The sequence below is a fragment of the Pseudorca crassidens genome, chromosome 2 (assembly GCF_039906515.1).
Source record: "Pseudorca crassidens isolate mPseCra1 chromosome 2, mPseCra1.hap1, whole genome shotgun sequence".
Classification (NCBI taxonomy): Eukaryota; Metazoa; Chordata; class Mammalia; order Artiodactyla; family Delphinidae; genus Pseudorca; species Pseudorca crassidens.
In genome coordinates, this window is record NC_090297.1 from 108,070,409 (window position 1) to 108,083,027 (window position 12,619).

General features: G+C 37.0%; 1 protein-coding gene across 3 annotated transcripts in view; it reads right to left on the reverse strand.

Moving 5' to 3' along the window:
• Positions 1 to 93: 93 nt before the first annotated feature.
• GOLPH3L (golgi phosphoprotein 3 like) overlaps positions 94 to 12,619 on the reverse strand; it is a 37,398-nt gene continuing 24,872 nt past the window's right edge. For all 3 annotated transcript variants that reach the window (XM_067727670.1, XM_067727668.1, XM_067727669.1), the window contains 2 exons: positions 12,020 to 12,134; positions 94 to 2,323 (listed from right to left, as the gene is read on the reverse strand). In XM_067727670.1, the coding sequence (XP_067583771.1) occupies positions 1,896 to 2,323; positions 12,020 to 12,134 (543 nt within the window). In that variant the 3' untranslated portion in view covers positions 94 to 1,895. The remainder of the gene's footprint in view (positions 2,324 to 12,019; positions 12,135 to 12,619) is intronic.

Genomic DNA, 12,619 nt, shown 5'->3' on the forward strand with positions numbered 1-12,619 from the left:
AGTATCCTAGTGTAAACCGGGAGTGTTACTGGCCTTGTGTGAAAAGTTCTCATTTCCAGTTAAAATAACTGAAGTTGTAAAACTGCACAGAGATACCAGAGACAATAATCTTTATTATACAGAAATGTGAAGGCCATATGCATTAAATGAAAAGGTGTTTTGCAATGAACATTATGCAGATTCAAACTGAAGACATCTTCATCTTATCGAGATACAATATAAAAATAAACACTGACCAAGAGTTGCTAGAAAGAACTCAACTTCTACTCTCCCAATCAAGCTGAAACTTTCCACAGGAAAACCTGGTTTCAATTCATGCTGAATTGTTTTCATATGGAAAGAAAAAACTAAGTCAGGTAGAGGCAACCAGGGACTGGTTTTTATACTTTTAGAGAGCCAGACTGAAGCTCTACTCAGCTTCACATTTAAGAATTTGTTTCACTTTAAAATTTATATCTCTAGTCACCTAAGTGATACCTAAAAGTGAAAAAAGAAAGTTAATTGAGTTGGGAATTTTGTGGAGCTAGACAGGTTTAGGGGAGAAGATGAAGTTACAATCATTCATTTAATTACTTCTGATCAGGAAGATTTGATGTCAGGTCTGGATCATCTGTATTAGCCCTTTGATAGCCCGTTTCTCTGTAGCTGTCAAGAGGCAAGATCCATTAAAAGTATCAGCATAACAAATGCTTGACATTAGCACAGTTTGGTGCCTGTCCTCTTTATATTCCCAAATACTGGACTTTATATCAGGATGCTTTTAAGAACAAATTGCCCTTCTAAACAGGATTTTTCTTACTAAGCTTCTGTTTGCATTCACTACTGAATTAAAAAATGTTTTAGCGATTTGGTTAGACAGATGGTTGTGTTGAGACAAGACTAATGACTAGAAGGGTATCTGTGGATTAAATATAGATAAAAGTACCTCCAGAACCCTTAAATATAGACAGAATCTATCAATTTATGTAGGAAGCCAAAATAGGGAACAAGAAGATCTAGAGTTTAGATATATTGTCTGGACTCAGGATGCTGCCTTCTGCAATTGAAATTTACAACTCCCTAAATTCAATCAGAGCAGGGACATTTAAAGTAGTCAGGAGGAATCAGGATAGTCATGTGCTAAAGAGAGAAAATTCTGATGCCACCTCCCTTTGCAAATTGTATTGCTGACTGCTTGAAGGAGGTGGTTGAGAGATACATTTTTTTCATTTAGACTTCTGTTCTAATGAATGATGGAGTAGGATAATGCTGAGAGAGAGTAGAGAATATATTTCTGGTTCTAGGACTGTGAGAACCAGGTAATCACATTTGGAATATTCTCATTAGGTTAGAAAAGGAAAAATGAGAAAACCACTAGCGGGACACGCGTTTATATCCCAGAGACCATATGCTCCGAAAATTAGTTTTGTTTCCATTGCCCCTTATTCAAAGAGATGGTCACTTCAACAAGCTACATTACTTAGCAGAGCCTGAGAGACAGACTGAAAACATATATTTAAAATGGAAAATAAAATTTTAAATATATGATAAATGGTTTGCTCTACATCTCATTCACATTCTGTGGCTAGAGAAATCCAAATCTCACTTAGATATTCCTGCTAATGCAAAAGCACACTAGATGGAAGTAAACCAAGAAATGAGAGAAAATATTTATTGGGTGTGTGTTGGTTCACCCAGTTTATTCACCTCTGGAGTGGAAGTATAGGGAAAAATAAAGTCTGCTTATAATAGTCAAGGTCTATACAGGAGCCTTGAAGTTGCTCTCCCCAAATAACGAGTTTGATTCAAGAGAAGGAAAAAACATGATGGAAAACATCTCATCACACAAAGCTTGCTGATGGTGTCTCTGACAGTCACTGGCCAGTAAGGGAAAAGGAGAAACCCACCTGCTGGCTTTAGGATTTATTGAAGGCTGCCAGCACAGCCCAGATCATCTCTGTGGCACTGTGCTTTGTCCCCTCTACCTCAGGGTCCAGTTCCACTAGGTCCTTGGCCCGATTCATTGCCACATCATACTTGTCATCTGTCAGAGAGGAGAAGACATTCTCTAGCACGTCAGAGGAGTGGGCTAGCACCAGTAGTGCTAGTGTTCGCTTGTCCATACGCTGAGGGTCATTTACCCACCGCTCTAGGACACTGTCTTGAAGCTTTTTCACTAGTCGCTGCTTCTCTGTTGTATTGGTCACTGGGTGAGTAGTCATGTCAAATAGGAGGAAATTCTGCTTCTCAGTGGTTAGAATACCCTTCTCTACTAGGTTCTTTGCAATTCTCTCTCTTACATTTCTCAGCTGGTACTGTAATTTGAAAGGGTTCCAGGTCTCACCTATGGGAAAAATAAATAGAAGGCTTGAACAACATTATAAACCAACTAGACCTAAGAAGACATCTATAGAATATTCTACCCTATAACAGTAGAATGTACATTCTTCTTAAGTGCACATGAAACATTCTCCAGGATAGACCATATGCCAGGCCATAAAACAAACCTTAATAAATTTAAAAGGACTGAAAACATACAAAGTATGCTATCCAATCACAATGGAATTAAACTAGAAATTAATAACAGAAGGAAATCTGGGAAATTAAAAAATATGTGGAAATTACACAACACAATCTGAAATAACCAATGAGTCAAAGAAGAAATCACAAGGAAAATTTAAAAAATACTTTTGAGTTGAATGAAAGAAACCCCACAACATACCAAAACTTATGGGATGCAGCTTAAAGCAGTACGAAGAGGGAAATTTATGATCCAAATGCTATATTAGAAAAGGAGATGTCAAATCAATAACCTAACATTCTATCTTAAAAAACTAGAAAAAGAAGATCATACTAAACCCAAAGCAAGCAGGAGAAAGGAAATAATAAAGATTAGAGAGGAAACAGAGAAAATCAAATCAAAACTTGGTTCAATGAAAAGATAAAAAAAGACAAACCTAGAGTGACCAAGGAATAAAGAGAGAAGACTCAAAATTACTAAAATTAGGAATGAAAGAGGAGACATCACTACTGACCTTACAAAAATAAAAAGAATTATAAGGAAATACTATGAAAAACAGGATGCCAACAAATTAGACAACCTAGAAGAATGGACAAATTCTTTGAAATACAGAAATTACCTAAACCAACTCAACAAGAAAGAGAGAGTTTGAATATATAACAAGTAAATAGATTGAATAGTAACTTTAAAACTTCCCACAAAGAAAAGTGTGGTCAAGATGGCTTTACTGGTAATTCTACCAAACATTAATGAAGAATTAATGCCAATCCTTCACAAATGCTTAAAAAAAAAGAAGAGGAAGAGGAGGGAACACTTCCTTAGTCTACACAGTATTACTCTGATAAGGAAATCAGAGTAATTTCTGATTACTCTCACTTAGATATTCCTGCTAATGCAAAAGCACACTAGATGGAAGTAAACCAAGAAATGAGAGAAAATGTTTATTTATTGGGTGTGTGTTGGTTCACCCAGTTTATTCACTGGAGACAGACTTCACAAGAAAACTATAGACCAATACCCCTTATGAATATAGGTACAAAAATGCTCAACAAAATACTAGCAAACAAATCTAGCAACATATAATAAACACTATGTAGGGAATTTCCTGGTGTTCCAGTGGTTAGGACTCTGTGTTTTCACTGCCAAGGGTGTGGGTTCAATCCCTGGTCAGGGAACTAAGATCCTGAAAGCTGTGTGGCGAGGCTGAAGGAAAAAACAAACAAAAAACAAAAAAAATGGGACTTCCCTGGTGGTGCAGTGGTTAAGAATCCGTCTGCCAATGCAGGGGACACAGGTTCATACCCTGGTCTGGGAAAATCCCACATGCTGTGGAGCAACTAAGCCCGTGTGCCGCAACTACTGAGCCTGCACTCTACAGCCTGCGAGCCACAACTACTGAGCCCGTGTGCCACAACTATTGAAGCCCGTGGGCCTAGAGCCCATGCTCCACAAGAGAAGCCACTGCAATGAGAAGCTCGTGTGCCACAACGAAGAGTAGCCCCCACTCCACAACTAAAGAAAGCCTGTGTGCAGCAATGAAGACCAAATGCAGCCAAAAATAAAATAAATAAAAAAATTAATTAAAAATTTTTTTTAATTTAAAAAAGAAAACAAACAGCAAAATGGCAGAATTGACTGTCTCCTTATCAGTAATTACTTTAAATATAAATGGATTAAACTACTTAATAGTACGAAAAAATTGGCAGAATGGGTTAAAAAACATAATCCAATTATATGCTGTCTATGAGAGATTCACTTTAGATCAAAGGACACAGATAGGCTGAAAGTGAATGGATAGAAAAAGATATTCCATTCAAATAGTAACCAAAAGACAGCAGGGGTGGCTATACTAATTTTGGACAAAATAGATTTAAAATTATGTAAGGTAAGACAGACAGAGAAAGACATTATATATTAATAAAACGTTCAGTACAACAAGAAGATATAACAAGTATAAATATTTACACTCCTAAGAACAGGCTCAGAATATATGAAGCAAAATGGGCAGAACAGTCAGAAGTAGACAGTTTTATAACACCCCATTTTCAATGAGACTTAGATCAAGTAGACTGAAAATAATTAAAAAATAGAAGATTCAACAACATAATAAACTCATTAAGCCTAACAGACATATACAGAACACTCCACCTAACAGCAGAATACACATTCTTCTCAAGTGTACATGGCACATTCTCCAGGACAGACCACTTGTTAGGCCATAAAATAAATCTCAATAGATTTCAAAAGATACATACAAAGTACCTTCTCTGACAACAATGGGATGAAATTAGAAATAAGTAAAAGAAGGAAAATGAAAATTTGCCTATATGTGTAAATTAAACAAGCTTAAACAACCAATGGGTCAAAGAAGAAATTACAAGGGAAATTAGAAAATACTTAGAAATGGATGAAAACACAATGCACTAAAATGTATGGGATATAGTGAAAGCAGTGCTCAGAGGGAAATTTATAGCTGTAAATGCCTAAATTAAAAAAGTAAGTCTCAAATCAATCACCTAACTTTACACTTTAATGGACTAGAAAAAGAAGAGCAAAGTAAACCCAAAGCTAACAGAAGGAATGAAATAAAGATTAGAGAAGAGATGAACAAAAAGAGAGATCAGAAAAACAACAAAGAAGACCAAAGAAACAAAGAGTTGGTTTTTTGAAAAGATCAACAAAATTCACAAACTTTTAGGTAGACTGCCAAAGAAAAAGAGAAAAGATACAAACAACTAAAATGAGAAATTAAAGTGGGGACATTACAACTAACCTTGCAAAGATTAAAAAAAGGATTATAAGAGAATACTATGAATAATGGTAAGCCAATAAATTATATAACCTAGAAGAAATGGACAAAGTCCCTGAAACACTCAAATTATCTAAACTGACTGATGAAGAAATAGAAAATTTCAACAGATTTATAGCAAGTAAAAAGATGAAATCAGGGCTTCCCTGGTGGCGCAGTGGTTGAGAGTCCGCCTGCTGATGCAGGGGACATGGGTTCGTGCCCCGGTCCGGGAAGATCCCACGTGCCATGGAGCGGCTAGGCCCATGAGCCATGGCCGCTGAGCCTGCGCGTCCGAAGCCTGTGCTCCGTAACGGGAGAGGCCACAACAGTGAGAGGCCCACGTACCGCAAAAAAAAAAAAAAAAAAAAGATGAAATCAGTAATCAAAAACCTCCCCAAAAAGAAAAGTCCTGGACCAGATGGCTTCATCAGTGAATTCTACCTAACATTTAAACAAGAATTAACACAAATCCTTCTCAAAGTCTTCCAAAAAACTGAAGAGGGAACGCCTCCTAACTCATTCTGTGAGGCAAGGATTATCCTGATACTAAAGCCAGATAAAGACATCACAAGAGGACTTCACTGGTGGCACAGTGGTTAGGAATCTGCCTGTCAATGCAGGGGGACATGGGTTTGAGTCCTGGTCTGGGAAGATTCCACATGCGGCGGAGCAACTAAGCCTAGCTCGTGAGCCACAACTACCGAGTCTGTGTGCCACAACTACTGAAGCCTGTGCGCCTAGAGCCTGTGCTCCACAACAAGAGAAGCCACCGCAATGAGAAGCCTGTGAATCGTAATGAAGAGTAGCCCCCACTCGACATAACTAGAGAAAGCCCGCGCGCAGCAACAAAGACCCAATGCAGCCAAAAAATAATAATAAATTAATAAATTAAAAAAATACATCACAAGAAAAGAAAGTTACAGACTAATAAGTCCTATGAATATAGATGCAAAATTCTTAATAAAATATTAGCAAACTGAATCCAACAGCATAATAAAATGATTATTCACCTTGATCAAGTAAAATTTATCCCAGGAATGTAACAGAAAATCAAATGGGCTGAGGACCTGAATAGACATTTTTCTAAAGAAGACATACAAATGGCCAAAAGACACATGAAAATGCGCTCAACATCACTAATCATCAAGGAAATGCAAATCAAAACCATAGTGTGATATCATTCCACATTTGTTAAGATGGCTAATATTAAAAAGACCAAGAATAACAACTGTTGGTGAGGATATAGAGAAAAGGGAACCCTTGTGTACTGTTAGTGAACATGTAAATTGGCCCAGTCACTACAGAAAACAGTATAGGACTTCCCTGGTGGTGCAGTGGTTGAGAATCCACCTGCCAATGCAGGGGACATGGTTTAATCCCTGGTCTGGGAAAATCCCACATGCCGTGGAGCACCTAAGCCCGTGCGCCACAACTACTGAGCCTGTGCTCTACAGCCCATGAGCCACAATTACTGAGCCCGCATGCCACAACTACTGAAGCCTGCGTGCCTAGAGCCCATGCTCCACAAGAGAAGCCACTGCAATGAGAAGTCCACACACTGCAATGAAAAGTAGCCCCCACTCACCGCAACTAGAGAAAGCCCACGTGCAGCAATGAAGACCCAATGTAGCCAAAAAAATAAATAAAATTAAAAAAAATTTTTTTAATTACAAAAAAAGAAAACAGTATAGAGGTTTCTCAAAAACTTAAAATTACAACTACCATATAATCTAGTAATTCTACTTCTGAGTAGAATTGAAAAGATATATGCACCCCATGTTCACTGCAGCATTATTTATAATAGCCAAGACATGGAAGCAACTTAAATATCAATTATGGATGAATGGATAAAGAAAATGTGGTATATGTATATACACACACCACACACATACATATATGAACACATATACATATAACAGAATATTATTCAACCATAAAAAACAGGAAATCTTGCCATTCATGACAACCTGGATGGACCTTGAGGGCATTATGCTAAGTGAAGTAAGTCAGACAGAGGGACTTCCCTGGTGGTACAGTGGTGAAGACTCCGTGCTCCCAACGCAGGGGGCCTGGGTTCAATCCCTGGTCAGGGAACTAGATCCCACATGCATGCCACAACTAAGAGTTACATGCTGCAACTAAGGAGCCCTTGAGCTGCAACTAAGGAGCCTACCTGCTGCAACTAATGAGCCTGCGAGCCGCAACTAAGGAGTCCTCCTGCTGCAACTAAGGAGGCTGCGAGCTGCAACTAAGGAGCCTGCCTGCTGCAACAAAGACCCAGCACAACCAAATAAATAAATAAATATTTTTTAAAAAATAAAATAAAATAAAATAAATAAGTGAGGCTGAATGCCCACATAAATCTATAAAAAAAAAAAAGTCAGACAGAGAAAGACAAATACTATTATGATCTCACTTGTATGTGGAATGTAAAACAAAAACAAAAAATTCCAAAATCATAGATACAGAGAACAGATTGGTAGTTGCTAGGGGCAGGGAGGGGGAGAATGACAGAATGGGTGAAGGAGATCAAAAGATACAAAATTCTAGTTTTAAAATAAATAAATCCTGGGGATGTAATGTACAGCATGGTGATTACAGTTAATAACACTGTATTATATATTTGAAAGTTCCAAGAAAACAGATCTTAAAAGTTCTCAGGACTTCCCTGGTGGTCCAGTGGTTAAGACTCCATGCTTCCAACACAGGGGGCCCACGTTCGATCCCTGGTTGGAGAACTAGATCCCACATGCCACAACGAAGAGCTCACATGCCACAACTAAAGATCCTACTTGCCACAACTAAAAGGTCCCGTATGCCGCAATGAAGATCCTGCATGCAGCAATGAAGATCCCATGTGCTGCAACTAAGACCCAGTGCAGCCAAAGAAATAAATATTTTTTTTAAAAAGTTCTCACACAAGAAAAAAAAACTACCTATGTGTGATGATGGATACTAACTAGAATTATTGTGGTGATCATTTCATAATATGTACAAATATTGAATCAATATGATGTACACCTGAAATTAATATAATGTTTATGCCAATTTTAACTCAATAAAAAGTCAAACAATGTAATACATCATTTAACAGAATGAAAAAAAAACCCACATGATCATCTAACTTGACTCAGAAAAGCAACTTGAGAAAAACAAACACCATTTCATGATAAAAACTTCTAGGAAACTAGGAGTAAAAGAAAAATTCCTCAACATGATAAAGAGTATTTATGAAAACCTCAAAGCTAATTGTAAAAGATCCCCCAAAGGTCAAGGAACAAGAAAGACAAGGATGCCTGCTTTCACCACTGCTATTCAACAATTTACTGGAAGTTCTGGCCAGAGCTAGTAGACAAGAAAGAAAAAATTAAAGGCATCTAAATTGTAAAGGAAAAACTAAAACTATCTCTGTTTGCAGATAGAAAATCCCCCAAAGTACACAAAAAGCTACTAGAGCTAATAAACACAGCTAAGTTGCAGGGTACAAGATGAACACACAAAAAATCAGTTGTTTCTATATATCAGAAATGAATAATCTGAAAATGAAATTAAGAAAGCAATCTCATTTATAATAGTGTCTAAGAAAATTAAATATTTAGGAATAAGTCTAACCAGGGAGGTGGAAGATTTGTACACTGAAAACTATAAAACACTGCTTAAAGAAATTAAAGAACACATAAATAATGGAAAGACAGACTGAGCTTCTTTTAATGGACAGGAAGACTTAACACTGTTAAAATGGCAATACCACCCGAAGAGATCTACAGGTTCAACACAATCCCTATCAAATTCTAACAGCCTTTTCCACAGAAGTGGAAAAGCTGATCCTCAAATTCATATGGAATTGCAAGGGACCCAGAACAGCCAAAATAACTTGAAAAAGAAGAATAAAGTTAGTGGACTCATACTTTCCCAACTTCAAAACTTACTACCAAGCTACAGTAAGTAAAACAGTATGGTACTGGCATAAGGACAAACATACAGATTAATGCAATAGAATAGAGAGCCCAGAAATAAACCCTCACAGATATGGTCAACTGATTTTTCAACAAGGCTGCCAACACCATTCAAGGGGGAAAGAATAGTATTTTTAACAAATGGTTCTGAGAAACTTCATATCCACATGCAAAAGAATGAAGCTGAACCTTTACCTTATATCATATACAAAAATTAAGTAAAAATGGATCAAAGAACCAAATTTAAGAACTAAAACTATAAAACTCTTAGAATAAAGCACTGGGGAAAATCTTTATGACATTAGATTTGGCAAAGATTTCATGGATATGACACCAAAAGTACAGGCAACAAGTAGATAAGTTGGACTTCATCAAAATTAAGAATTTTTGTACATCAAGAGTTATTATCAATAAAATGAAGAAATAACAGAATGAGAGAAAATATTTGCAAATCATATATCTGATAAGGGATTACTATCTAGAATATAGAAAGAGCTTCTAAAACTCAACAACAACAACAGAAGCCAATTCAAAAATGGGCAAAGTACTTGAATAGACATTTCTCCAAAGAAGATATATAAATGGTCCATGAAAAGATGCTCAACATCATTAATCATTAGGGAAATGCAAATCAAAACCACAGTGAAATACCACTTCACACCTACTAGGATGGCTATAATTAAAAACAAAACAAAACAAAACAAAAATTAGAATATAAAAAGTGCTGATGAGGATGTGGAGAAACTGCAACCTTCACACTTGGCTGGTAAGAATGTAAAAGAGTGCAGCCTCTGTAGAAAACAGTTTGGTGGTTTCTCAAAACATTGAACTATCACATACCCAGTAATTCTACTCCAAGATATACATCCAAAAGAATGGAAAACAGTGACTTGAACAGATATATGTACAAAAATGTTCCCAGGAGCATTATCCACAATAGCCAAAAGATGGAAACACCCAAGTGTACATCAACAGATGAAATGAACAAAATGTGGTATACACATACAGTAGAATATTATTCAACCATAAAAAGGAATGAGATTTTGATGTATGCTACAAAATGAATGGATCTTGAAAACATGCTTAGTGAAATAAGCCAGACATAGAAGGAGAATATTATATGATTCCACTTATATGAGTTACTTAGTACAGGCAAATTCATAGAGACAGAAAGTAGATGGAATGAGGGGAGGGAGGAAGAGGGGTGTTTGCAATGATGTGAAAGCTTTGAGTGTAGAGAGAAGTGATGGTTATATAACACTGTGCCTGTATTTAATGTCACTGAATTGTACACTTATGATTAAGATAATAAATATGTATATTTTACCACAATAAAAAGTTAACTATATACCCCCCCAAAGTCAAAACATGTCCACACAAAAACTTGTCTATGAATGTTCATAGCAGCACTATTCATAATAGCCAAAAAGTGGAAATAACTCAAATGTCCATCAACTGATGAATAAGTAATTAAAGTTGTATAACCATACAATGAAATATTATTTGGCAATAAAAAGGAGTCAAATTAAAACGGGAAATTCTTGGGACTTCCCTGGTGGTCCGGTGGTTAAGACTCTGCACTTCCATTGCAGGGGGCACAAGTTTGATCCTTGGTTGGGGAACTAAGATTCTGCATGCTATGCAGTGTGGCCAAAAAAAAAAAAAGCGGGGGGAAATTCTAATAAGATTGGTGGATTGTATCAATTTCAGTATCCTGGTTGTCATATTTTAAAATTTTGAGAAATGTTACCAGTGGGGGATTCTGGACAAAGCATATAAAGGGATCTTTCTGTATTATTTCTTGCAACTGCATGTGAATATACAAATGTCTCAATAAAACCTTCAGTTAAAAAAATTGTTCCAGGTCTTCCCTGGTGGCGCAGTGGTTGAGAGTCCGCCTGCTGATGCAGGGGACACGGGTTCGTGCCCCGGTCCGGGAAGATCCCACATGCTGCGGAGCGGCTGGGCCTGTGAGCCATGGCCACTGAGCCTGCGCGTCTGGAGCCTGTGCTCTGCAACGGGAGAGGCCGTGGCAGTGAGAGGCCCGCAAAAAAAAAAAAAAAAAAAATTGTTCCAGAAGGTGACACTGGCTGGGATCTCAAAGTGCCCTGTGGAATATTCTCCTAAAATATTATGCCTTAGGCTTGATTATTCATATTAAAGTTTTTGAACTTGCCCTTGAGAAAAAAAGGAATGAAGTGCTAATACATGCCACAACATGGATGAACCTTGAAAATATTATCCTCAGAAGTTAGTCACAAAAAACCATAAGTTGTATGATTTCATTTATATGGAATATCCAGAATAGGCAAATCTACAGAGATAGAACGTAGATTAGTGGTTGCCTGTAGCTGGGCAGGAGGGTTGGAGAAATGTGGGGAAAACTGCTAATGAGTATGGGGTTTATTTTGGGGATGATGAAAATGTTCTAAACTTAGGTTGTGATGATGGTTGCACAATTGTGTGAATATACTAAAATCCATTTAATTGTATACTTTAAATGGGTCATCTGTATGGGATGTGAATTATACATCAACATGGTTGTTAAAAAATTTCTTGTGAGCTTATGAGGTGGAAAGAGGTAAGATGAAGCTCTGGAAAACTTTACGTACTGATTAATCATGTCTTTTTTGTCCCTCATTAGTACAGTTAAACAGTGAACCATATATATCTTACGCAGCACCCTGACCTTCTATACTTCTTCTCCCAACCTTAAGAGTAGGATAAAAATTATAAAATGTGGGATTTTTAAATCATTCTGAGTCATCTTACCAGTGAGTAGCTCTATCCATGTTTGGACAGTTTCTGTGGGTTCAGTTGCTTTGATGTGTTTGAGAGTTTCATCCAGTAAAACATCACCCGTTGGGCTGTCTGACTTTAGTAGTACCTTTCAGAAAAGAAGAAACAAGAGACCCTGGTTGATATACTTCATTCAAATTAAAGTTATTCAATATGCTATACATATATTATTGGCTAAGTCAAAGGAAATGCAAAGCAGCATAACATATTTTCTCTGTCCTCAGAAATTTAAAATCTAGTATGGGGTGATAATAGGGAGATAAAAAAACATTTGAAGTGGGCCCCAATGACAAACTGGATATAAATGATAATGGAGAAAAGATTCAATAACTCTTTGAGCCTGGAAAACCAACTTGTGAAACAATTAGTAAAGATAGGAAAGTCAGGAAAAGTTGATGAAGTTTGGTTTTAACTGATATGGGAAAGCCAAGTTGAAATGTCTGGACAATACTTAACTATGTTCCTGGGGGTGGAAAAAGAAGACAGGCCTAGAAATTTGGGAGTTAATATATCATGGGGGTGATAGATGAAGCTGTAAAAGTAAATGATATCTCCAAAAGTTATACAAAGTGA